Here is an 11,099-nt window from a genome sequence, read left to right as displayed (position 1 = left end):
TGCAGCATGGAACCCGTGCCATACCCTACCCTTCATGCCAGTAAACCAGCAATCCGGGATAGCAACCTCACATCTGCCGAGCTACCTCGGTGGACAAAAGAGAGGGCGGCCGGATATCCGCCACAAAGCATACCTCCTTCAGCCACCACCCCCGGAATCCGAAAGGTGGCTTCCAGAGATACACCCGTCGCCCAAAAGACACCCAAAGCTACTCCGGGATACCGGAGAGGGATCGGGACATCCCTAGGCAATCCAGATTCCACGGCAAACTACGCCACCGCCAAGAAACCTCAACGGAATGGGATCGACCCCGGTGTCCTTTCCCCTACCTAGGAACTAGCGCGCCTGTGGGAGAAATCACGAAGGCTAAAAAGAGGAAGGGCAAAAGGGAGGGGTGAGGAGGAGGAGGAGGAATGGAAAAAGGGGAGGATGGGGAGGATGGGATAGGGGAGGGGAGAATGGGGGGTAATTAGGTTCGGTCTGAGGAAGAAGACCGACAGGGCTAATTCCTCAGACCAAGAGCCTCTTCACCACGCCAAGGAGCCCCCCTTGAAGAGGAATAAGATTGTAAAGGCGTAATAGGACTGCAAGGGCTGACTGATGTAAATGTTGTAGCATACGAATGTGAATGTCGTCGGGCCCAGCTGCCTGCCTAGCAGGGGCCAGTAGGCCTGCTGCAGTGTTCCTTCTTTCTTATGTTGTTCTTATAACCGCAGGGTTTCTATTAAATCTGCATAACTTGCCACCTACTCTTATAATAATTATATTTACTGCAAATAAACATTTCTCATTTTTTAAAAGTGTGATAGTAAAAGAAAATTCTGAAACTTAAATATTTTATTAATCATTGTAGAAAGCAATTATATTTATCACTGCACTCAAAACCTTGTGCTATTGGCACCCATGTATTTTTTTTTTTTTAATTTAATGAGGTCTGAGATGATTCTTTTTACCTCGAACAGTACTTTTTATATCACTTCTCTAGGTAAAAACTCCCCCACCTGAATACTACAAATCAACACTAAGTGATTCCTTAATATGTAATATAAACTCAATAAATGATAATTAAATTTAAGCACTTTCATGATTTCTCACTCACATCTTGAGAAATTACTTCTTGAGAATGTGATTTGAGAGATCACAGAAGTGTTATGCCCAACATATGAAACAATTAATGGGAGGGCATAATAGAGATTATGATCTAGAATGCAATCAGTTCATCACATATCAATATCAACAATATCATCCACACTGGGACAACTGTATGTATATAAAAATAAATAATATTCAACACTGAATAACAACATACAAGTCTGTGATGCACACACACACACATTTTACTTGCATTCTGGAAGTGCAGTCTACAACGCCTTCATCTGCAAATAAAGCAAAGGTGCCTTCACAAACTTTGGCAAATATGCAAGAAATGTGCACAGCTTAGTGCACGAAAATGCCCAATATATTTTTAAACTTTTTTCTAAATAGCTACCCTATCATTATAAATATTTGTAATGCCAAGGCAATATATATTATGTTAAACAAAAAATATATTATTATTATTATAATCAGAAAGAAGCGCTAAGCCACAAGGGCTATACAGCACTGCAGGGTAGGGAAGGAAGCGAGGGTATTGGGCGGCAGAAGGGAACAAAAAATATAACAAATCTATATATATTACATTGATAATTAAAATTGTTCCCATGGTTTTTAATACTTGACGTGCTGTTGGAGTGTGAGCAAAGTAACGTTTATGAAGGGGTTCAGGGAAACCGGCAGACCGGACTCGAGTCCTGGAGATGGGAAGTACAGTGCCTGCACTCTGAAGGAGGGGTGTTAATGTTGCAGTTTAAAAACTGTAGTGAAAAGCACTCTTCTGGCAAGACAGTGATGGAGTGAATGATAGTGAAAATTTTTCTTTTTCGGGCCACCCTGCCTTGGTGGGAATCGGCCAGTGTGATAATAAAATAAATATTCTCCATTCATATTTTTAAAACAATTTACATTAATTTTAACCCCTTAACTGTGTCCAAACGTACGAGTATGCAGGTGAGGACTGTGTCTGCCATACTAGTACGCACAATTTTTGCCCTTAAATACTCCACCTGCCAACATTGTTGACTACACCACAACTATTTGGGTATCCTCCAACCTCTTCATGCCTTTGAAAAAAATATCCAAGACCAGATGGATTCATATAGCACACTGTAGATTTAACCTAGGATAAATCAATGTAGTCAAGCAGTGTGATTCATTTCTGTTTCAATTAGTTTACACATTGAAACAGTTATAAGATTTTCTTGCAAATACTATATGTTTTACAGTGATACTGAAGGTGCACAGTTATGGACAATCCCTCGAACCTGAATATAACATAAGGAACCTAGGGTAACCAGTATAGTCAAACTGATTATTTCCATGTTTTGAGGAGTATTACATTATAATATAAGTACTGTATTCCTTGTACTGTGATAGAAGACCAAAGCAGTAAAAAAAATAGAGTATGGTAGGACCCTCACATCTGTGGGGACACGTTTCAAGGACCTACTGCAGATGATAGCAAAAACTATAAGTCTTTTTCGTTTACATACGTACCTATTATACTTCAACTGATAAATTATTCATAGTAAGTGGAGAATTTCACTGATAGGAAGCACTTCATGATTTCTCTTAGGCTTTGAAGGGCTTCCACCATCACTACTTTTGCACTTTAAGGCCATTATTCAGCAAAAATAAGGGTTAATTTTGGGCCACAGTAAATCGCAGATACCGGACCCACAGATACTGGGGTCCTACTGTAATAAAAAATTATTTGCACCAATTTACACTGTACATTCTAAGTGGAACACTGTCAGGCTAGGCATTTCCCCATATTGGAAGTACTATAACACATCTAAGAAGCTAGTGTACTAAGTGTAAAATATTAAAAACAATATTATTATTATTATTATAATCAAAAAGAAGCGCTAAGCCACAAGGACTATACAGCGCTGCAGGGCAGGAAGGAAGCGAGGGCATCAGGTGGCAAAAGGGAGATGGATGAGCAACAGGTTACGGATAACAGCGGGGCAGTGGATGGTGAAAGGGTAAAGGGCAGCAAGAGACTGAACCAGAAAGGGCTGAGGGGAGTGCGAAAAGTATCATCAGAGTTTGTGGAGTAAATCAGTCGTTGTCAAGAAGTCAATGAGAGAGTCAGGATTAAAGGAGGGTCCATCAGCAAGAAGGGAAGGTAAAGAGAGAGTAGGAGAACGAAGACGACGTTGGAGGTAAATTCTGCGTGCTCGTTGATAGAGAGGGCATTCTAACAGAATGTGGCTAATCGATACTGGAACTTGACACTGCTCACAGAGAGGAACAGGGTGCCTCTCCATGAGATACCCATGAGTAAGACGAGTGTGGCCAATGCGAAGGCGGGAGAGAGTGGTCTCCCAACCTCGGCACTGATGACAAGAAGACGGCCAGTAACCTATGCTCGGTTTAATAGAATGAAGTTTGTTACCGAGCAGAGTCGACCAACGTTGTTGCCAACGGGTGCGAAGGTGGGTAGCTATTGCAGCAAAATAGTCCAGAAATGGAACACCTCGATAGGAAATTGGTAGGTCATATACTGCTGACCGCGCAGCAGTGTCTGCCTGTTCATTGCCCTGTACGTCGACATGACCAGGGACCCAACAAAAAACAATATCTTTATGTTTGGTAGAGATACGGCGTAGCCAAAGTTGGATACGGAGAACTAGGGGATGAGATGTATCAAATTTTCGTATAGCCTGTAGAGCACTAAGGGAGTCTGAGACTACTACAAATGATGACACAGGCATAGATGCGATACGAATAAGTGCTGCAAGAATGGCATACAGTTCAGCAGTAAAAATGCTAGCTGAAGATAGTAAATGCCCTCGTACGACGCTGTCCGGAAACACTGCTGCGAATCCGACGCCGTCTGAAGACTTAGAGCCATCTGTGTACACAGCGGTGGCATGAGAATGAGAGTGGAAGTGATCAAGAAAAAGAGAGCGGGAAGCCACCGTAGGCAGTTGAGCTTTCGAGCAAGGGAGTGAGAAAGAACAGACCCGAACAGCTGGAACTTCCCAGGGGGGTAGGGAAAAGTGAGATGCTACATGAACATATAAAGGTGGTAACTGAAGGGAAGACAAGAGTGAAAGTAGGCGAAGAGAAAAGGGACGGAGCAAACAGGGGCGGCGAACGAATAAAGAATGTCTACTAATATCGGTGACCATTCTATAAATGGAAGGATTGTGTAGATCGTGAGAGCGTACATAGTAACGAAGGCAATGGGCATCACGGCGATCAGACAAGGATGGAACATTTGCTTCTGTATAGAGGCTCTCAACAGGTGAAGAGCGAAAAGCACCAAGGCACAAACGTAAGCCTTGGTGATGGATAGAGTTAAGGCTAGAGAGAGTAGCAGGAGAGGCCGCGGAATAAATCTGGTCACCATAATCGAGTTTCGATAAAACGAGGGCTGAATGTAGGCGAAGCAGAGTTCGACGATCAGCTCCCCAGGAAAGATGAGCAAGGGTTTTAAGAAGGTTTAGCCGGCTGTGACAAGTTGCCTTCAGAGAGGTAATGTGAGGTTTCCAGGTTAACCGACGGTCAAAGAGAAGGCCTAGAAACCTGACTGTATCACGTTCGGGGATAGGGGAGCCATAGAGATACAAAGGATGATCGGAGATAACAGAGCGTCTAGTGAAAGTAATTTGGTGAGTTTTGGTACTTGAAAATTTAAACCCATGTGTGGTGGCCCAAGTGGAAACACGGTCGACCGCATGCTGGAGAGAAACTGCAATAAGGTGACAGTCAGCGCCTGCACAAGCAATAGCGAAGTCATCAACATAGAGTGATGACCAAATATTGGGTGGAAGAACAGAGGCCAAATCATTTATAGCAAGGAGAAAAAGTGTTGTGCTTAGAACACATCCCTGAGGGACACCTTCAGCTTGGACGAAGTCCGGGGAAAGAACATTATTGACTCGAACACGGAAATGTCTGTCAGTTAAAAAGTTCTTAAGGAAGGATGGTAGATTGCCTCGGAGGCCTAAGGAATGGGCCTGGGCCAAAATATTATACCTCCAAGTTGTGTCATATGCCTTCTCAAGGTCAAAAAATATGGCAATAACTGAGTGATTATTCGCAAAGGCATTACGAACATACGTATCCAAGCGTAGTAAGGGGTCTATGGTAGAACGACCCTTACGAAAGCCATATTGACTAGCGGAGAGACTGTTGTGAGTCTCTAAATACCACATTAAACGTCGATTTACGAGGCGTTCCATCACTTTGCAAACTGCACTTGTAAGAGCGATGGGGCGATAGTGGGAGGCATCATGTCCTGTAGTACCCGGTTTGCGGAAAGGGAGAACAATGGCAGATTTCCACAGCTGGGGAAGAACTCCTTGTGCCCAAATAAGATTGAAGAGGTGTAAGAGGACTACAAGGGCTGACCGATGTAAATGTTGTAACATACGAATATGAATGTCATCAGGCCCAGCTGCCGATGATCGGCAAGCTGAGAGCGTTGCCTCCAGTTCTTGAAGTGTAAAAGGCACATTATACTGTTCTTCTCCGAGAGAAGAAAAGTCCAAGGGTACTAACTCTCTGGCAGACTTTGAGGAAAGAAACGAGGGGCATAGATGGAGCCCTCGGGAAATACGGACCAGATGTGTGCCAAGTTCAATGGCAACGTCGAGAGGGTTTGCTATATCAACACCAGTGACCCGTAGAACAGGAGCCGGGTCAGGAGAGTATTTACCACTCAATTTCCTCACTTTTTTCCAGACTGCACTCATAGAAGAAGCAGAGGTGATGGTGGAAACATAGTCTCGCCAACAAGTGCGTTTAGCTTCACGGATGACACGGCGAGCGATCGCACGCTTCTGCTTAAAATCAACAAGTCTCTCAGCGGTTCTATTGTACCGGTACCTGCCCCATGCAGCACGTTTCAAACGTACTGCACGAGCACAAGCAGGAGACCACCAAGGCACGCACTTCTGAGAATGCCTGCCTGAGGTTTGGGGTATAGAATGAGAAGCTGCGGTATAAACTGATGTCGAGAAGATGTGTAGGAGCTCATCAATGGAGGATGAAGAAGGAACCTCACTAAAAGCAGTGAGGTGTGAGTAAAGATCCCAATTTGCCCGATCAAATTGCCAGCGAGGGCTACGGGAAGGTGGTGAATAGGAAGGAGAAGTAAGAATGATCGGAAAATGATCGCTGTCATGTAAGTCTGGTAGAACAGACCAGGTGAAGTCTAGTGCAGTGGAGGAAGAGCAGACTGATAGATCGATGCAAGAGAGAGTATGAGTACGAGGATCAAAATGGGTGGGAGTACCCGTATTTAAAACATGGAGGGGGCGAGAGGCAAGAAAAGCCTCCAACTGAATGCCACGTGAGTCACAATGAGACCCCCCCCAGAGGAAATGGTGGGCATTAAAATCACCAAGTAACAGAAGTGGTGGTGGTAAGGATGAAACAAGAAAGGCAAAGTCTGGGATAGAAAATGCTCGAGAAGGAGAGAGATATAAAGAACATATTGTAAACCACTTATTCAAGTGGATACGGGCTGCAGTGTAATGCAGCGAGGTATGGACAAATAGTTGACAGTACGGAATATCATTGCGTAGAAGAAGGGCACTTTCATTAAAGGTCCCATCTGAGAAAGGATCCGAAGAATACAATAAATTATAGCCTGAGATAGGTTGGAAAACAGCCGAGTGTAATTTTGGTTCTTGTAAGCAAGCACCAACAGGGGAAAACCTGGAAAGCAACATCTGAAGCTCACCCCGATTACCCCTGAGGCCGCGGATATTCCACTGTAAATAGGCCATGATTGGCGATGAAGAAAATATCAGGAATCTGTAGGTAAAGGCACCTACGGACTAGAGGGGTTAGAAAAGTCAACGTGTGGTGGCATTGGAAGATGTTCAAGTAGCGAAGGAACGGAGCGTTGCGAAGAATGGGGTTGTGAAGATGGAGGAGAGGGAAGAGAAGGAACAGGAAGTGAATCAGTGTCCATTGAAGGTTTAGTCTCTGCAATATATTCTGAAATGGCTTCAAGTGTTTCTGAATTCAAAGATGTATGGGAAACCATATTGGAGATAGGAGGAGGAGGGTGAGTAAAGATTGGGACAGTAATGGACTGTACCAAAGTAGAGGGGGAGGGAAAAGTGTAAGGGACTGGAGATGAAGTGTGGGGGGGGACAGAAGAGGTAGAAACCTGGGAGGTGACAGAAGAGGGAGAAACTTGGGAGGGGACAGGGGTGGAAGGCATAGTACGAGGAGGAGGGTGAATCTCCACACTTGTAATAGAGCCAGAGAGAGGGGAAGAACTAGGTACAGAGACTGGAAAGGTAACGTGTGGAGGTGGAAGAAGGGAAGGAAGGGGCAAAGAAGATTTGAGCAATGTGGATTTTTTGGACTTCTGAGTAGAGGGGCGATTGGTATTAGGTGTCGTACGAGGTCTTGTCGATACTGGGGCTTGTGAGGAAGGACGCGAAGATGTGAGAACAGACTGAGTTGTAGTCGGGACGTCAGAGCCAAGGACAGCAAAAGGATTAGATGCCGTAATGGCTATGGGAGGGGTAACAACAGAGGAGGCTGCAGAAGATGGGACCCCAGAAATGGGGGGATGTTTGGAAACACGAGAATAAGAAACACGGGGTAGTCTCCCTTGGAGGCGGAGATGAGTAACTGCCATAGCATAAGGGAGACCTTCTGCCTCTTTGAGGCAACGGATTTCACGTTCATTTAAGTAGACCTGGCAACGGCGGGAGTACGAAGGGTGAGCTTCATTACAATTAAGGCAAGATGGAGGTTGACTGCAAGATGTATTAGAATGGTTGTCGGCACCACAGACTGGGCATTCGGCCATAGATCTGCAATATTTCGCTGGGTGACCAAAACGCCAGCAATTTCTACATTGTTGCGGTGTAGGTATCACCTTTCGAACTTGTAACCGATGTCCCGCGACATATACAGAGGACGGGAGTTCTCGGCTGTCAAAAGTTAAACGAGCCACATTGCAAGGGTAACGTCTCCGCCCCCGGGCAGGAAGGACATAAGTGTCTACTTTGAGGATTGGGAGATCCTGGAGTTCCAGCTGTTCAAAAATGTCATTGCCACATGACTGGAAATTCTGTTGGACTATGGTATGGGGCAGAATGACAGTACCACTACAAGAATTGAGAGAAAGATGTTTTTCAATAGTGATAGGAGTAGTATCGATATTCGAAAGGAGAGAAAGATCATGAGCTTGGGTAGCATTCTGGACAGTGACGATGCGCGTACCGCTCTTGAGAGCGTGAAATGAAATATCTCTGCCAACATGACGCAGGAGCGCTTTGGCAATACTATGGTCAGAAAGGTAGGCAGAAGAAGAAGTTGGTCTTAAAGTAAAGAATTTAGTCCATTGTGTGGTCCGAAACTGAGCGTGGAGAGGGAGTGCTTGACGGGTCGGTCGTTTCCGAGTAGAATGGGAAGGTAACGACGGAGCATCATCAGGAGATTGACGTTGGCGTTTAGGAGTAGGACCGGAGTTGGTCCGGCATGAAATGGGTGGGCGATTCGAAAATTGCCGTACCGTAGAGGGAGAAGCCGGAAGCATAGTCAAAGGAGAGCGGAGTTCAGACAAATCGAAGGAGTCAGTCAAAGCCCCGGTACCTGAAGCGGGTGAGGAAACAGCACCAGCAAGAGGTACAGGGGCATCAGGAGTGTCCGAAGAGTGGTCTAAACACAAGGCAGGGTCAGAATGGGGTGCGGTATCAAGAAGGGGCCCGGGGGTAGTGGTTTCATGGACTAGGGCTGCCATGGTTAGGTTACTCCTTTGCTTTTTGTTTTTAAGAAAAAAAAAGAAAGAAGAAAAGAAAATAAAAACAAAAAAAAGAATAAAAAAAGGGGGGAGCGGGGAGGAATAGTTCCCAGGAGGAATGAAAGGGCCGGAAATCTCCCTCCGCGCCCAAGAGGACTCGACACCGCTAGTAGCGCAGATGCAGCATGGAACCCGTGCCATACCCTACCCTTCATGCCAGTAAACCAGCAATCCGGGATAGCAACCTCACATCTGCCGAGCTACCTCGGTGGACAAAAGAGAGGGCGGCCGGATATCCGCCACAAAGCATACCTCCTTCAGCCACCACCCCCGGAATCCGAAAGGTGGCTTCCAGAGATACACCCGTCGCCCAAAAGACACCCAAAGCTACTCCGGGATACCGGAGAGGGATCGGGACATCCCTAGGCAATCCAGATTCCACGGCAAACTACGCCACCGCCAAGAAACCTCAACGGAATGGGATCGACCCCGGTGTCCTTTCCCCTACCTAGGAACTAGCGCGCCTGTGGGAGAAATCACGAAGGCTAAAAAGAGGAAGGGCAAAAGGGAGGGGTGAGGAGGAGGAGGAGGAATGGAAAAAGGGGAGGATGGGGAGGATGGGATAGGGGAGGGGAGAATGGGGGGTAATTAGGTTCGGTCTGAGGAAGAAGACCGAATTAAAAACAATAAAAAAATGAAAAACAGTCCTAATTTGGCATAAATATACTGTAAAATGTAAATTTCACTAATGCATTTATGCTGAAGAGTTAAGTTTTTTGCCAACTTCAACAAAGCATAAAATCATAAAATTGAGCAAATTTCACTTATTTCAACTTATTCAATTAATAAAAATGCTCTTTTATTCTAAGAAAAAAATTCAGAATCTTATCACAGGCACACACAGGAAATTTATTTTTAGGGTATGCCACAGTTAAGAGGTTAAAATCCATTATAAACTTATAAAAACTGTTGTAAACAAGCAAACCTCAACTGGCATAGTGGGACTTGTAGTAGTCTAATATGGTAGGTATATAAGTAACTTTTGCCTGTCTCAACTAAATTCATTTATGGCTAGGAACAAGCACATGCTCATTAAGCAGGTTTAAAAGTTTTGAAACTAAATTTCTTGTATTCTATTAAATTATTGCACTTGATAAATTAGGTTAAGCTAAGCCCCAATGTATGACATGTCTTCACTGTCAGTCCATTCCTCTATCCAACCCAAGTCTTAAGTACAAGATCTACAAAATGATTGTCTACTGAACTTGTACAACAAGTGAAAGTTTAGGTTACAATGGTCGAGATCAAGATCCTCAAACTCTTCTCAAAATGCAGAGAATAATTACTGACCACACATGTTCAGAAAGATGCAGTATAACATACAAAGTTTCAACACTGATTAACTTTGAAGGGTATGGGTTAAAAGAGTCATTAACATAAACATTTCCTTCACCAGTGCATCTAGTTATGTGGCAAGTTTAAGTACATATGTTACTATTGTTATTAACAAAAACAAGTGCTAAATCTGTATGGGTCATTCAGTGCTACATGGTTTAGTATTGGGGATTCCTGAACTTGTAAACGAGTTATATTTCCAGCATTTCAACTTACAAAAGTGTCATCTGCAATCCCAAACCTATAAATTCTATACAAAGTGAGAGTACAAAGGATAATTATGTATCACATGTTAGAAACTGCAGATCAACATTCATAAAGTTTTTTTTCTCTCTCAAAATTGCATCTTTTGATCCTCATGGCGAGGGTTTTCATATATCACGAACTCCTAGTACATGTATTATTGCATTAATGAACTCACACTAACTATATTTCACTCCTCCATTATCAGTCAAAATTTCTAGTTACCATTAATTATTTTTTGAAGTTGCAGGTATAACATATTTTTTAGATGGTGTAAATTATTTTGCTACAAATTCTTTTGTGATTTATTAGTATTGGACTGGTTTATTGATCTTATTGACAAATAAAAAACTTCATTAAGGGAATGATGCTTTGATGTCATTGAAGGCCTCTTATTCCAAGGAATGGAACTACCCTCCCTTTCCTTTGGTCAGACCTGACTGCCTCCTATTCCCTGGGCAATGTATGACCCCTACAGGTTTAGCACTGTTCATGAACTTAAGTACAATAAGACCACCTAATGATAATGAATTCTTGGTACTATATCTTATAATGTGAATTTTACATTGAGTTTCTCAAAGAAAATACTGCCCTAAAAATAAAATCTCAAAAACTTTCTCTTTGACAATGATGAACATTG

At 43.7% G+C, this 11,099-nt stretch overlaps 1 protein-coding gene across 5 annotated transcripts in view; it reads right to left on the bottom strand.

Annotated features, from left to right (window-relative positions):
* Nucleotides 1-819: 819 nt before the first annotated feature.
* Nucleotides 820-11,099, bottom strand: part of Ugalt (UDP-galactose transporter) — a 41,027-nt gene continuing 30,747 nt past the window's right edge. For all 5 annotated transcript variants that reach the window (XM_070100433.1, XM_070100434.1, XM_070100427.1 and 2 more), the window contains one exon: nt 820-1,376. In XM_070100433.1, coding sequence (XP_069956534.1) covers nt 1,362-1,376 — 15 coding nt within the window. In that variant the 3' untranslated portion in view covers nt 820-1,361. The remainder of the gene's footprint in view (nt 1,377-11,099) is intronic.

This window comes from Cherax quadricarinatus, chromosome 72, assembly GCF_038502225.1.
Source record: "Cherax quadricarinatus isolate ZL_2023a chromosome 72, ASM3850222v1, whole genome shotgun sequence".
Lineage (NCBI taxonomy): Eukaryota > Metazoa > Arthropoda > Malacostraca > Decapoda > Parastacidae > Cherax > Cherax quadricarinatus.
The sequence above is the reverse complement of the archived record's forward strand: the minus strand, read 5'-3'. Positions and strand labels throughout refer to the sequence as shown.